The following is a 14,022-nucleotide window of genomic DNA, read 5'->3' on the forward strand; positions in this document are numbered from 1 at the left end:
TACTTGAATCAAATGGTATTGTAGAAAGACGCAATCACACCCTTACAGATTCATTGCTCGATTATTGTAGAGCGAGGCGTTAAATATAATCATTTATATCTTGAACCGAGTTCTCAATAAGTCAATTTCTAAAACTCCTTATGAGTTGTGGGCTGAAAGGAAACTTAGTCTAGGGCACTTTCACGTGCGGTATTCTCTTGCCAAAGCAAAATTATACAATCCATATGAAAAAAAAAAAAAAAAAAAACCCTTGATCTTAAATTCATAAGTTGTTACTTCATTGGTTATTATTAGTTGTTAAAATGTTACATGTTTTATTCACCCACATATAGTATCAAAATCGTATAAACCCAATGCTAGATTCTTAAAGTATATTAATATTAGTGGGTGTGAGAATCCACATAACATGTTTAAGGAACATTAAATTTTTCTACCGATGTTTGTACATCCTTTTATTGAGACATTTTTCACGCTTTTCCCTTCAAACCACTCTTCTATCTTTGAGCAAATTACTATTTTACTCTTAAATTAATCCTATATTCTATCAAGGTATGACTCGGGAAACTAAGCATTCTAAAGAAAATGAATGAAGATAGTGAGGAAGCTCAACGTTGCCACTCTTTAAAGGTTGCGACAGATTCTTTACGGTCAGATGGGAAGGTGGTTGTCGACACCACTTTTTGTCATTTTTGAAGGGTTGTACAATGAAGAGATGGAAATCCTTGAGACATGAATGGTTCATGTATTTACGGCCGAGGACTCACCTAGGTTGTTAATCGATCCGGTTTCAGTGTACATGGTTCGGTTTGATTCACATTTATTTGGCTGAAATCAAAACTGAACCGTTTACTAAATGGTTGTACTTTCTAAAACAGGAATCGTTTAATAAACAGTTTTGGTTTCACAGTTTTAATGGTTTTGATCGCGGTTTAATCCATACGATTTCTAAAAGGTTAGCAATCAGTTTGCTAATTTATTTGCATGCTAATTGAAATTTTCTTTTGTTGATAAACGCTTCAATCTTGTATCAAATTACATAAGGCATTAAAAAAGCAATGATTTAACTACAGAACTACATAATAGGAGTAAATTATTGAATAGACTATTAGACAACCTCTATGGTTTTCTCTTTTTTCCTAAATTAAACCCATCATGTTTTGTTAAAACAACTAAACAATTAAGCAAAAGAAAATATTACATGAAAAAAATGAAATACAAACAAAGTTGCTAATGAACACAACTTAACGTTAGTGTTCTAAAATACTTTTTATCCCAATTGTTTAGGGTTTTTATCTTTGGCAATGATGTATATACCGATTCTGCCCTACCTTAATGCCCTTAACCCATTATTCTATTTAATCGCTATATGGGTTAAACGCGTCGGTTTTGACGGTGTAAATGGTTCGATTTTTACGGTGTCAATTCGATTTGAAATTGACGGGTTAAGCGGTTAAAACCAAACCAACCCATTTAACTAATCGGTCTTAAACTTGAAATCAGAACTGAACCATTTACTAAATCGTTTTGTGGTTTCAGTGTAAACAGCTTGGTTTGATTTCGGTAAACAGTTTCGGTTTCAAATTCACATCCTTGTGAACCTCATCCTAAGTAGTATACTTTTGCTTCTATTCTGGCATAGGATGTCTAAAAGTGAACAAAATATTTTCAAAATAAATGATTAATGTCTTTAACACACATAGGTTGACCATAGGTTGACCAAGACCACCTAACATACCATAGACTGGTTCCAAATTGAGTCACAAACCCAATTGGACCGAACCCCTTGAGTCAACTTGAGCCAGAGTTGTACTGACTTAGATCTGACACCGGATGCATTTTGGACGACTCTATTTACACATTGGTCAATGTCGGCTAATTACCAATTATATCGGCCAAAATACAATTTTTGTTGGGTTTTACGATTTTATAGGGATTGTGTTAGTCTTCTATCAAATCATGACGAAATCTAATACCTTGACACCTAAGGGACATACCTAGACACACACTATAATCCTAGAAAACCTAAAAGACTCTAGAAAACATATGTGACAAATGTATTAAACACTCACACCTGTGGGAATATACATTTTCCATAAATAGACCAAATCTCTCTTCATACATGAAAGGAGATCATACCCCTATATTATACTTTTTTTGGTGACCAAGGAGCCTCTCAACTATAAATATATGATCCCTCTAAATTCCACACACACTCTACGTACATGTATCCGATAAATTCAATCATAGCCGCCTAGATTCGCGTATCAGAATCGCAAGTAATTTTTGTTGTACTCCGCATTAACTTGAGTTTATACTGACTTGAGCATACACTCTTCCAACAAAATATCACCCTTCATGGAAGTTGTAGAGGAAGTCTTCTATCATCACTTTTTTACGAGTCTTTGTACATATTTTCTCCCTTGTTGGCCAGTGCAAGATTTTTCTTCAATGTAATCTTGGATTGTAGGCTTGCTAAATACATTTTTTGGGGGATTTTACAAAATATTCCTCTTTAAACTTGTTTTACATGATGTAATCTACCTAAATTTTACAGGATTTTTATGATTTTATTTCAATACCAACGGATTTCTTGTTGTTTTCACTTTTTTTTTTTTTGGTACAAACTTCTTTTTCAGTACATGACTTGTATGTTACATCTTACTTCCATTCAATTGTTCAATACATTCAATGCGTAACTAGTCTTGTTTGTATACAATGACCCCCCACCCCATGTTTAATTCTATTTACACCATGCTCCAGGAGATGAATGCTAGGGTTAGCTTCGTCATTATTTTACATATCAGCATGCTTGCTTTTACATTTTGTATACTAACAATGTAGAGCAGCAGTATGTGGATTTAAACCCATATCTTTAATTGGCCATGTTTTACCTTCAATGCATGTTTGAATTATAATGCTTGTATTTACTCCAAAACCTAGATGGCCTAATCAATAACTTGTGTATCAGACCTAGGGTAGAAGTTCTATTTTTATCAGATGGACCGAGGTGCCTAACCCTTTCCTCAGACCTTAACCTGACATGAACTATAACCCATGGTTAGGTAGTTCAATTGGAGTCATTTTAATTTTAATTTCAATTAGATGGGTCCTAGAATGTAATCTAGGTGACGACTCCTTTTCAATAGAGAAATTGATGGTTTTTCCCATCGAGGGCCCAAATCCTCACAGTGGTGGTGGTGGGAGTTTTCGAGGTGATGTTATGCTCAAAACTGGAACTATAAAAAAAAATACACTAAACATAATATATTAAACCCGATATACTTGATACATAGTTTCTCCAAATGTTACATACCCCATGTATAATTTACCCATTTGAAATATACCAAATTACCTCCTTGGTATAATTTCAGTATGAAAAAAGATAACTTCCTCGGTTTGATAAAATATCAGTTTTTGTTTGATATGTATCGAATCGTACCCAAATATCGAAACCACACCAAATACCTTATCGAAAATATAAGGCAAAAAATGATACCGAGTGCAGTACCCAAATAAAAGGCAAGGAAATAGATAAAACATTTTTCTGAAACTATACCGAATAGAAATTGTATCAAAACTGTACTGAGCCAATATGATATCTGTATTGAAATGTAAGTATTTTTCTCGATACGATAATGTTTTTACTTTGGGCCTGCTATATCGTACCAAAATTGTAGCAAATATCGTGCAGATTGACACCCTTGAGTTATCATTCCTAAAATAGAGAATGGCACCATTAACTCCCACCCCTACTAACAATGGTCCAACATGCGCTTTATAAGTTCAATCATTGACCAACACTATGTCCAAAGAGATTCTCATCACTGTGGTGAAACAAAACTAGGTCCTTATATTTGTAGTGCAGAAAATAATTAGTTGAAAAGTAATAAATTGATATTTAACAAATGAGCATCATATATGTAGTTACTATCCAAATTTTTTTTTTTTGTGGTGTTATTGTTGGATTTTAAATCATTATTCAAATTAATGGAAGATTCAAGTTATCTTTTGGTTTTTTGTGTCTTTTCATTTCATATCTCTATCTTTCCATCTTCTTATATGGCCTCTCATATGTCTATGTCTTTGTGTTCTCAATGAACTTTCATGTATTTTGAAAGGAAATTTACTTTAGTCTCTTCAGTTTTGAGACTCTTTTACTTCAAATTTATGAGAGTCTTTGTCTCTTCAATTTGGGAGACTTTATCTCTTCATCTTCTTGAGAGACTTGAGTCTTTATTTCTTCAATTTGAGAGACCTTATCTCTTCCCCTTCTTGACAGAATTTGTCTCTTCATGTCTGTTAAGTTTGTCTCGAATTCTTAACCCATTTTGAAGATTGACCTGCTCCGACATGTTCTGGTGGCAACCCGAATGGGAAGTTTTCTGAGATCTGTGATGGAAGCAGAGGGTTGGGTCACGACTTGGAGTATATAATATACTATCATCTTGTCGAGCAAGTCATTGTAATTTGGGGGTTTATCAAGTTAGGGTTTTAGGGTGAGTTTTCTCGCTGCTGCTTGGGTGTAATCTCTCTTTTGCATAGTGAGACATCTTCTTCTTCGCCCGAAGACGTAGCACACCACACCAATGTGTGAACCTCGTTAAATCTCTATGTTGTACAGATCTATTATCAGTTTATTTCTGTATTTTTATTAGTGTTTGCTCTAATAATGTTTTTTCTAGAAGTCTCTCTTCCTTTATAAATAGAGGGGACCTCTAGGCGTTGTGAACGCCAATCATCAATTATCAATTACCAAGTTGCTTAAATCAATGTGTGTAATCACTTTTGTGGGGATTGAGAACATGTTTTACTCTTATTTTTTAGTGTGTACTTAAATTTATTTTATATGTTTTATCTTTAGTTTGAGCAAAACGTTTGGAATACTCGAAGTGATCTAACAGTTGACTGCACAACTACTAGGGGTGACATTGGGCTATTTCATCTTAGAGTTGACATGCAATTAACTTGGTTGCACTATTGGGGGTGTCTACAGTCTTAAGGAGAGTGTTAAATGGCATGAATCAACCTATCTATTTTGCTAACATATTGTGTACATGTTTGTGGTTCAAAGATCTCTCAAAAACTTAACAACCAAAGATAAGTACCCTCTCTCAATATTTTGCTATCATTTTCCTACAATTCTTAAGACCAAAAAACTTCAGTTTATTGAGAGATCGGATATTTTGATATGGCTAACAACCTTGTTTCGACGATGGAAAATTTAAGAATTATTTATGACTTTAAAAAACTTTTAATAGTTCAAATTTTAAAAGATGGAACAGAGAATGTTGTTTGTTCTTCAAATATCTGTCTTATTTGCCCTTACCACACCATTACCTGCAAAGTGATGACCTTACCCTCATAGCCAAAAGGAAAAGGTGGATCCAAGAAAATTATTAGCGCAAGAATCGTATTTCAAATTCTTTATCCAATGAGCTTTATCATGTTTATAGAGCTTATGATAATGCTCAGTCAATCTAGACTGCATTGGATAAAAAAATATATTTTATAGGATGTTGAAAAAAAAAAATATATTGTTGCAAAATTTCTTGAATTTGTAATAAATGATGACAAGAGTATTTCTACCCAAATTATTGAGTTTCAAATCCTTGTGTCAAAATTGGCCTAAGAAGAAATGGACTTACCCAATGATTTTGTTGTTGGCTCTCTCTTGAGAAGTTACCAACATTAAATGGTGACTTTAAATAAATATGAAGCACAAGAGGAAGGAGTGGACACTGGACCAAATTAATATCCATGTTAAGATTGAGGAAAAGAACCAGAAGAAGGATAAGATCAGAAAACCAAAGATTTTCAATCTAAGGCTAATTTGGTCAAGTCGAAAAATTACTAATAGTCTAAGAAAGGCATAAAGGCCAAAAAAGAAGGCTACCTTTAAGAAAAAGAAGGAAAAATGTTTTGTATATATTAAACTCAGGCATTACAAGAAAGAATACCGAAAAAGGAAGAACAAGACCAAGGTTAACTTGACTGAGGCCGTTATTTTTACTGCCATGGTGACAGAAGTAAACTTGGTTGAAAAAAAAAAAAATGGGATCATTGACGCAAGTGCTACTAAGCACATATGTGGAGATCAAAATGTCGTTTTCAATCATTCAACAGTTGGAACAGATGAACAATTTTTTTTTTTTTTTTTTTTGGAGAAATTTCCAATCATGTCAAATCTCTGGCAAGGGGCAAGTTAGATGGGGTGAAGAGAGAATCTCTCCAGCCACCCCATCTAACTCTGGTAGGAGTATAGGACTAGATAAAGTATAAAAAGTATTTTGAACTCATGATGTAATGATGAATCCAGAGGGAGAGAGTGGGTGCCTTACGACACAAGGTGAAGACCAGAGAATTTGTACTCTATCCTTACGACACAAGGTGATGACTAGAGAATTTGTACTCTATCCGCACAAGTAGGGAACTCAACGGTTCTGTTTGGTCCGATTTCGGTCCAAGTGAAATCGATTTCAGTGTGGGAGTGGTAAAATCGAAACCAAACCAATAAGAAAATTTCAATTTCAATTTAATTTAGATTTTGATGTGGATTGGTTTCAATTTGGCAATTTAGGTTTGATTTTCCATAAAAAAATAAAACTATACAAAACTTGAGTTTTTAATGAATTATAGACTGTTTTTGATTTCTTACTAGTTTGATTTCAATTTTAGTCCAATTTTGAATCGATTCCGATTTATTTTTGAATCCATTCGGTTTTCAAAGCGGTTCAATTTGTTAGGAGAGTTACAATATCCCAAACCGAAACTGGCCCAATAAACTTTACATTCAATTTGATCTGAATTCAATTGGCTCAGACCAAGATGATTTTACCGGTTTGATTTAAATATTGACACCCCTACGCGCAGGGCACCAAGAAAGAGAGAGGCACAAGGTGAAGACTAGAGAATCTGCAGTCCATCCGTCTGTCCGCAAGGAACCAACTGGGCAAGCAATTGTCTTCCCAGACTCAAGAGGTCAATATTTCAATCATTGCATCACATCACCATTAGTGAAGAAAAAACATAATCCTATGTTTAAAATACATAAACAGAGAACCGCTCAACATCTCTATCAATCTGCTGCTGTGCCAGCTGCAGCTGGTAAGGCCCTTTGCTGATTGTAGCCAGGTCCTAGGATCAAATCCCACCTTTACTTCCCTCCTTCTCCTTCCCCTCCCCCTCCCCCTCCCCCACCCCAACCCCACCCCACCACCAAAAAAAAAAAAGCCGCCGCTTGCTTGTCCAAATATATTATTACCAACAGCCGTAATACAATATAATGATGTTCTTTCTACAACTGCCAACCCCCTCCCCTTCTACATTACTCTGAATCAACAACCCCGGAATGCACCACCATCAGAGAAGATGCATAAGAGTTGCCAATAGTCCTACTTGCTGATGTCAAGTTTGGCAAGCCAAAAGCCAAGCTGATCAGCTACACATTCTGAGCCTGTCGATCCATATGAGCAGAATTTCTTGACTGCATTCTCAACTCCGAGAAAGTCATAAACATCCTCTTCAAATACTGGATTGATACTTCTCAGCTCATCAAGGGTCAACTCTGAAAGCTGGCACTTTTTCATGACGCACAATGCAACCGACCTTCCAACTATATCATGTGAAGTTCTAAAAGGTACTCCCTGCATATTAGAAAAGTAAAGAGAAATTCAAATGCTATTTTCAGAGAACTAGAAATAACTAACAGGAAAATGATACATGATTAGGATTTAGTTGCAGAAATTCAGTGCAAAACGGCATGAGCTGCAAGGAAGACATCATATGAATGTCCTTTAAGTTGCATACGTTCTTTTCACCGCTAAACCACCTATGTGGATCCATAAAATGATATTGGTGTTTGGTATTAATATAATGCTGCAAGAGGGGCATGAAATGGAACAGGCAGCAGGGTAGATCCAAGGTTTAGAATTAGTCTCTATGTGGTTAGCCCTCAGACTCCCCACCCCCAAGAAGAAAAAAAAAAAAAAATCCAGGTCGTAAAGCACCACATGGAGACCAACTGCTAGGCTGTAACCAAGTTGCTGCTCTCTTCCTTGATTTGAGTCATTTGACCACACCAAATTATCACATGATGTCACACTGGCCATCTTAACAATAATTTTCTGACAGCTAATGTTTTACCATACAGGGCCTGTTTCAAGTAGGCAATTGATCAGTGTTCTAAAAATTGGGATCAGATCGGCCGATTAAGATAGGAAATGTACCCCGAATCTGACCAATCTGGAGGATCCCTGTACGAAAACTAGGTTTAGGGCTTATAGGGACTGATTCTATACCGAACCTGGCCAGATCAGAATAGGCCGAGACCGATCCAATACCATCCTGATTCTGGGTCTTAAATTTTTACAATTTACAGAAAGGTTAGATCACCCAACAGGTCTAACAACTAAACTACAACCGGTGCTTCTACATATGTGTGTAAGGTTCAAGTCATTCAGGACGGTAGGAAATTTTACCATGTCTTTTCCATGTCAAAACATTAGATAAAAATGACGAAAACGAATTCTCCGTATGCAAAAGTAAATGAGCAAAAAACTGAAAAGGTTGAGGAACAAAGATTGCCTTCTTCACTAAATAATCTGCAAGTGTTGTGGCATCCAGATGACCAGCCGGCAGAGATTTTTGTATTCTCTCCCTATTGAAAGTAATGTTCTGCGCAAATTCTGCAGTAACTTCAAGCATCCCTATGATTTTTTTAACACTGTCAAATAGAGGTTCCTTATCTTCCTGTTCAAAAGGAAATAACCATTAGAATAAAGTCCAAGGACACATGACGCAAAGGATGCAAGAAACTGAATGATGCAGGTGCACAACCATGGACCAATCCATACTCATATGGGTTTCCAGACATAGGTGAACCAGATCCATATTTTTTTTGGGTCTATTAGGATTTTGGAATTTACTTTATTTAGGAATATTGTCTTTGATTTTATTTTATTTACTTTTATTTTGGAAAGTTGGATTTGTAGGATTTTGAGTAGGAAGTAGAGTTAGTTTGCGATCTCTTTCCTTTTTAGTGTCCTAGATAGGAGTTTTGCTTTTCTTTAAATATTTGCTTGAAACCGCTTGAGAAGACAGAGAGTAGAAAAGATGAATTGAGTTGAGTGTTTGTGAAGCCTGCGGACTTGTGGTGTGATTCTTCTTCACCCTCCCCCCCCCCCTCTCCCTGATGCAGATTCTTCACCAAACTGGTCGATTATAAGGGGGCTCTGCAGCCGAGTTTTCTTGATAACCTTTGATTGCTTGTCCAAGGAAGTGTGTATAGCATCCTACCTCTTCAGTAAAAAGGTCATGCGGTTAGTTAACAAGTCGGGACCTTATTTACTGCTTTGTATTTGAAGCAGTGTACGTCATCATTGGGGTATTAAGGTTGCATAAGGGATTAACTAGTTTGTTTCTTTTTTCATTAGTTTTCTTTGTAGTTGGATTCAATATAAGTTGTTAGTCTTTGTTATTTCTTAGGGGTTAAGTTATTAGTTGAGTCAAGTCATTAGTTTCCTTTTTTAGTTTGTTTCTATTTTCAGCTTCTAGAAACTTATGTAACAGGCAATCAATTGGGGGGTTTCCTATTTTGGAACCTTCCAATTGCTAGGCTGTATTCCCTCCCCATTATCACTATTTATACAAAGCAAGGAGGCTCCCATAGTGGAACGATTTGAAGAAAAACAATTGTTGTAGCTGTTGCTGCCTTCTCCATAGAGGTTTGTCTTGTGTTCAATCAAGGCTGATGGAACTGGTGTTTGATCTAGTTAACTCTCTGCGGTGGGAAGCCCGAGAGTCCTTTCTATTTTATTATCTTTTCTCTTACTGTTTCAAGCACTCCAAGGTATCAAATTCCATCTCAGTTCATCCCAGGTAAACCACACTACTGATCTGCAATACTTTATTTTCTAGTTCTGAAATTCTCTTTCTTGTTCCCAAATCCATCCCTGATTCAAGGGCTTTCAACCGCCTGATTATCTCCATCTTTTGGTGAGTGTTAAGCCCCATCCGAAGGTGAATAGATTCCAGTTTGGGCCACATAAGACCACTGGTTAGTCAGCTACATAAATCACCCACAGGTTTGCTCTATTGGATATTTTGACCTAATCTGTTCTATTTTCTGAGATCGATGAATAGGTCTGGCCTCCCTCCCATAAGGACTTCCACCCGACCAGAAGATCTGGTCATTCTTATCAGCCATTTGAGAGAGATTGAAAATCTCCCAGATTCTGTTTTAGTGCTTTTCTCAGCCTATACCTGGAATCGATAGAAGTTTCTCCTTCTATTCTGAACCCTCTGATTTCCTATGATATATTTCATGATTGTTGGACTGTGAGTGACTTATATCAGTCCCTGTTAGACTCTAATTGGCTATCTACTGATCTGATGTGAGAAGCTCCAACTCTTGATATCGATAACTTGCTGTAATCTCCTAATCTAGTCTGATTTCTTGTGCAACTGTCGGACTGGTCTATGGTTGTTCTTGGATTAAAATAATCCTGCAGTGGTGAGCTGGTTTGACTTGTCAACCTAGCTCTACATTACCCCCATTCTTGTGTGAATCCTCTCTCCCTCCCCTGCCCCTGCAACTCTGAGTTCATCTCACAGGTTCTTTTCTACCCTACTGGCCCTCCATCACTGAACCAATCAAGTCTCGCGAGACTAATCTATTACAGTCATAACCTATGCTACACGGATTCTTTGACTGGGTAAATCCTGAGCAAGTTTATCTGGATTTCACTTTTCGTTTGCATGACATAAGCTAATGTTCATCAACAACTGACTTTAACTTCTCCTATCCCCTCACCCAGTCTGTTGAACATTATTCAAATATATGTAGTTGTATCCACAAATTTACATCTTATGTTTCAGCCAATCCAATACTTGAACAATCCAAGTGATTCTGACACTGTCGATATAAATGCAAGCAAGATACCTCATTATCCCCAGTGTACACGGAAACTACAGAGCTATAGTTCATTTGATATTCATATTTGAGGCTTGTGTGCCAGCATGTTATATTACAGAGGGGTTCGGGTACAGGGATCAGGTATAGATATGTCAGTATGTGTATCAGTGTATGTGTCAAGAAGTTGATTCCACCCCTCCACTTTGGGTCTGGGCATAGACGCATAATTAGTTGTCCAGAATGGAATGGATATAATCCTCGGCCAAAATGTGTCAAAAAGGAGCATTGAGGAGTCAAAAGAATAATGGAGGGGGGGTTTAATACTCTTCTTCACAACCATGGTCAAGTATCTGACTTTTGAGTGAATTTCTGACACATCCCATATCCACACCCACGTTGTGTCATGTCTTCACAGGTACGTTTGGGGCACATTAAGTGTCTGGGCAACCGAGACCAAAACTACAACCTAGAAAATGCTCACATACCAGAAGTGAGCTTACCCAAAAGTGTCTTTTATGAAAAATTCCTACCTGTAGATCACGATTGTAAGCATGAGGGAGGCCCTTGCACAGTACGAGAACACTGATGAGGTCTCCCACAATTCTAGCAGATTTTCCACGAACTAGTTCCATTGGATCTGGATTTTTCTTCTGAGGCATTATACTACTACCAGTGGATACAGCGTCACTTGGTGTGAGAAATCCAAACTCCTCTGAAGCCCACAAGACCCATTCTTCGCCAAGACGAGATAGATGGATGGCTGTTATAGAATTGGCAGCCAGGAACTCCAAGGCAAAATCTCTGTCTGAAACTGCATCAATGCTACATGAAATCAAAGGAAACATGTCCAATCATTAAGGGAACAAGATAAAGGAATGACGGAAACAGACACAGACAAGCACCTCTCACCATATTGCTCTTTGAACAAGACGGTGTCCATGCAAAATGCAGCCTTAAAAAGGAAACAGGGGTATTCTTGAGATGACAGGAACTTCTATCTTCCCCTTAGACAAATTACGGAAACAGACACAGAACCTCCTCTCACTATCTTGCTTTCTGAACAAGAAGACTGTCCATGCAAAGCACAGCCTCAAAAGAGGAAACAAGGGTATCCTTGAGATGACTGAAACTTCTATCTTCCCTATCCATACCATACAGTTCACCTGCAGGAGGTTCAACACCCCCATCAGTGATTCCATCTAGAATATACCCTAGATACATGATGAACTCAAACAGCCAACAGAAACCACATGGTATATACCACATACTTTCATCCTGATGGGTCAAATATAGCAAAATGTTCAGCAGATATGCTGTTGACTGGATCCCTTTTATCAGTATTTTAGATGGGATTGCCATGGTGTAAAAGTATGTTTCTGGGACTCGGAAATATATTATCCCAGCATATCTTCCTCATGCATGGAAAGGAGGGAATATGGAAGATCCAATTATTGCAAGAATACCCTGTGTTTCTTCTTTTCACAAATAGAATATTCTAACAAACTGCTTTATTACCATATGACTTCATAATAAGATCACAATATTTACTGTCTGCTTACTTCCAGTATCAATTATAAAAGGAGACGAGATTAATATAAACAATTCAAATCAACCAAGACTTCTTACAGACTTTAAACCTATTGTGATCTTTGGTCATCAAATTTTCTCCTCTTTTTTAAATTTATAATTTACATTTTTTAACAAATAGAGATAGAACAAGATCTGAGATCAAGACTTCACGGTGGAACTACAGTGAACGCCCTCTGAATAGGCTTAAGGTTGACACCTAAGGAGAAAAGAAGTCAGCTGATTCCATTCTGTCCCTGCGGATGAAATTATCCTTTTCTTTTTAAGAACTGTACTGCTGGAGCTGTGAAGATCTCTGCCAACTGCAGATTGTTATGCACAATGATCATTAAAAACTCAGGAAGGTGCTACAAAGTAAGATGGGTAACCAAAACAAAGACAGGAGTGTCATGTGTGTTTTTCTTTTATTATTTATTTACCATCAGAATTCAAAATTTCGTTAACTGTTGCTCAATCTTTATGTTTTGATTCAAAATCCCACATTTAATTCAGAGCCTATTAACTCCAAGAAGTGAGATTTGGCCACTCAGGGGTATCTTCAAACCCCAAATTTCACATGCTGAAATCAAGACTTCCCCTTTAATCCTAACCCGAATTCAACTCAAAAACTTGCCAGAAATTTCTAAGAGGAAGATCAAAGATGTTGAAGAGATATGATGAGCACATTTATGTGTGAAATCTTAGGGATATAAGTGTACATTTTGCCCAACTTTGGATAGTACTATTATTTTTTTCTTTTTTTTAGTTTCCAAGTCTACAAGAGAAAGTGCTTAAAGTGAATCAAGAATCGGTCCAAGCTTGAACTAACTTGTCCAAAGGTGGGACCCACTCATTGGTACCACATCCTCTCTCCTACAAAATCCTGAAGATTGTTCTCTCTCCTTGCCACCTCATAAAATCTTGACGATGCTATGCAGAGATTCCTTTCTGATTTAATCAAGATTGCAAGATTTTGGTTAATATTGAAAGGAAGGAATATAATTTGTTAATTTTGGAAACAGATTCTCTCTTTCCTCACACAATATCTCAGAAAATGAGGATTTTTACCAAGATTTAATTTAATTTTATTTTCTTTCTTTTCTTAAAGAAGACTTGTAGAAGGAAGGAGGCAAGACCAAAACCCTATAAAAGCCCCTTCCTCCCCCCTCCTATTTTTTATTATTTCCCTTAGTTTATTTTCTAGTTTATGGTTAGTTCTCTTCTCTCTCTCCCTCTCTTACTCTCTTTAGTTTTAGTTCTTCTTTATTTTTTCTTTAATCACTTTTGTAATAGCTTTTTATGTCAATTAATGCAAGCACTCTTTTATTCTTATTCAGCCTTTTATGTTTATGATTTATGCAATTGAGTTGTAATTTGTAAAGTTATAGTTCTAGGCTTAGATCTAGATGACAAGATCACGAGCCGTGGAGCATCCTTTTTTTTTTTTTTTTTTCTTTTATTGAATTCCTGAGAAGATCAACTTGCAATAATAGTTGTATCAGTGGAGATCGTCATGCCTCATAGTATGATAAAGACAGGTTTCG

General features: G+C 36.6%; 1 protein-coding gene across 1 annotated transcript; it reads right to left on the reverse strand.

Moving 5' to 3' along the window:
* Nucleotides 1-7,237: 7,237 nt before the first annotated feature.
* Nucleotides 7,238-13,210, reverse strand: LOC122083537 (argininosuccinate lyase, chloroplastic-like). Its single transcript, XM_042651380.1, has 3 exons — nucleotides 11,443-13,210; nucleotides 8,584-8,748; nucleotides 7,238-7,643 (listed from the first exon to the last, which is right to left on the reverse strand). Exons 1-3 carry the CDS (start codon nucleotides 11,755-11,757, stop codon nucleotides 7,392-7,394), a joined length of 732 nt encoding a protein of 243 aa, XP_042507314.1. The 5' UTR covers nucleotides 11,758-13,210; the 3' UTR covers nucleotides 7,238-7,391.
* Nucleotides 13,211-14,022: the final 812 nt, after the last annotated feature.

This window comes from Macadamia integrifolia, chromosome 7 (assembly GCF_013358625.1).
Source record: "Macadamia integrifolia cultivar HAES 741 chromosome 7, SCU_Mint_v3, whole genome shotgun sequence".
In the NCBI taxonomy this organism is placed as follows: Eukaryota; Viridiplantae; Streptophyta; class Magnoliopsida; order Proteales; family Proteaceae; genus Macadamia; species Macadamia integrifolia.

Coding starts and splice junctions, on each gene's coding strand:
- LOC122083537 (XM_042651380.1), bottom strand. CDS start 11,757: ATGTTTCCTTTGATTTCATGTAGCATTGATGCAGTTTCAGACAGAGAT. Junction 8,749..11,442: donor CTTACAATCGTGATCTACAG/GTAGGAATTTTT, acceptor CCTTTTGAACAG/GAAGATAAGGAACCTCTATT. Junction 7,644..8,583: donor CAGATTATTTAGTGAAGAAG/GCAATCTTTGTT, acceptor TCTAATATGCAG/GGAGTACCTTTTAGAACTTC.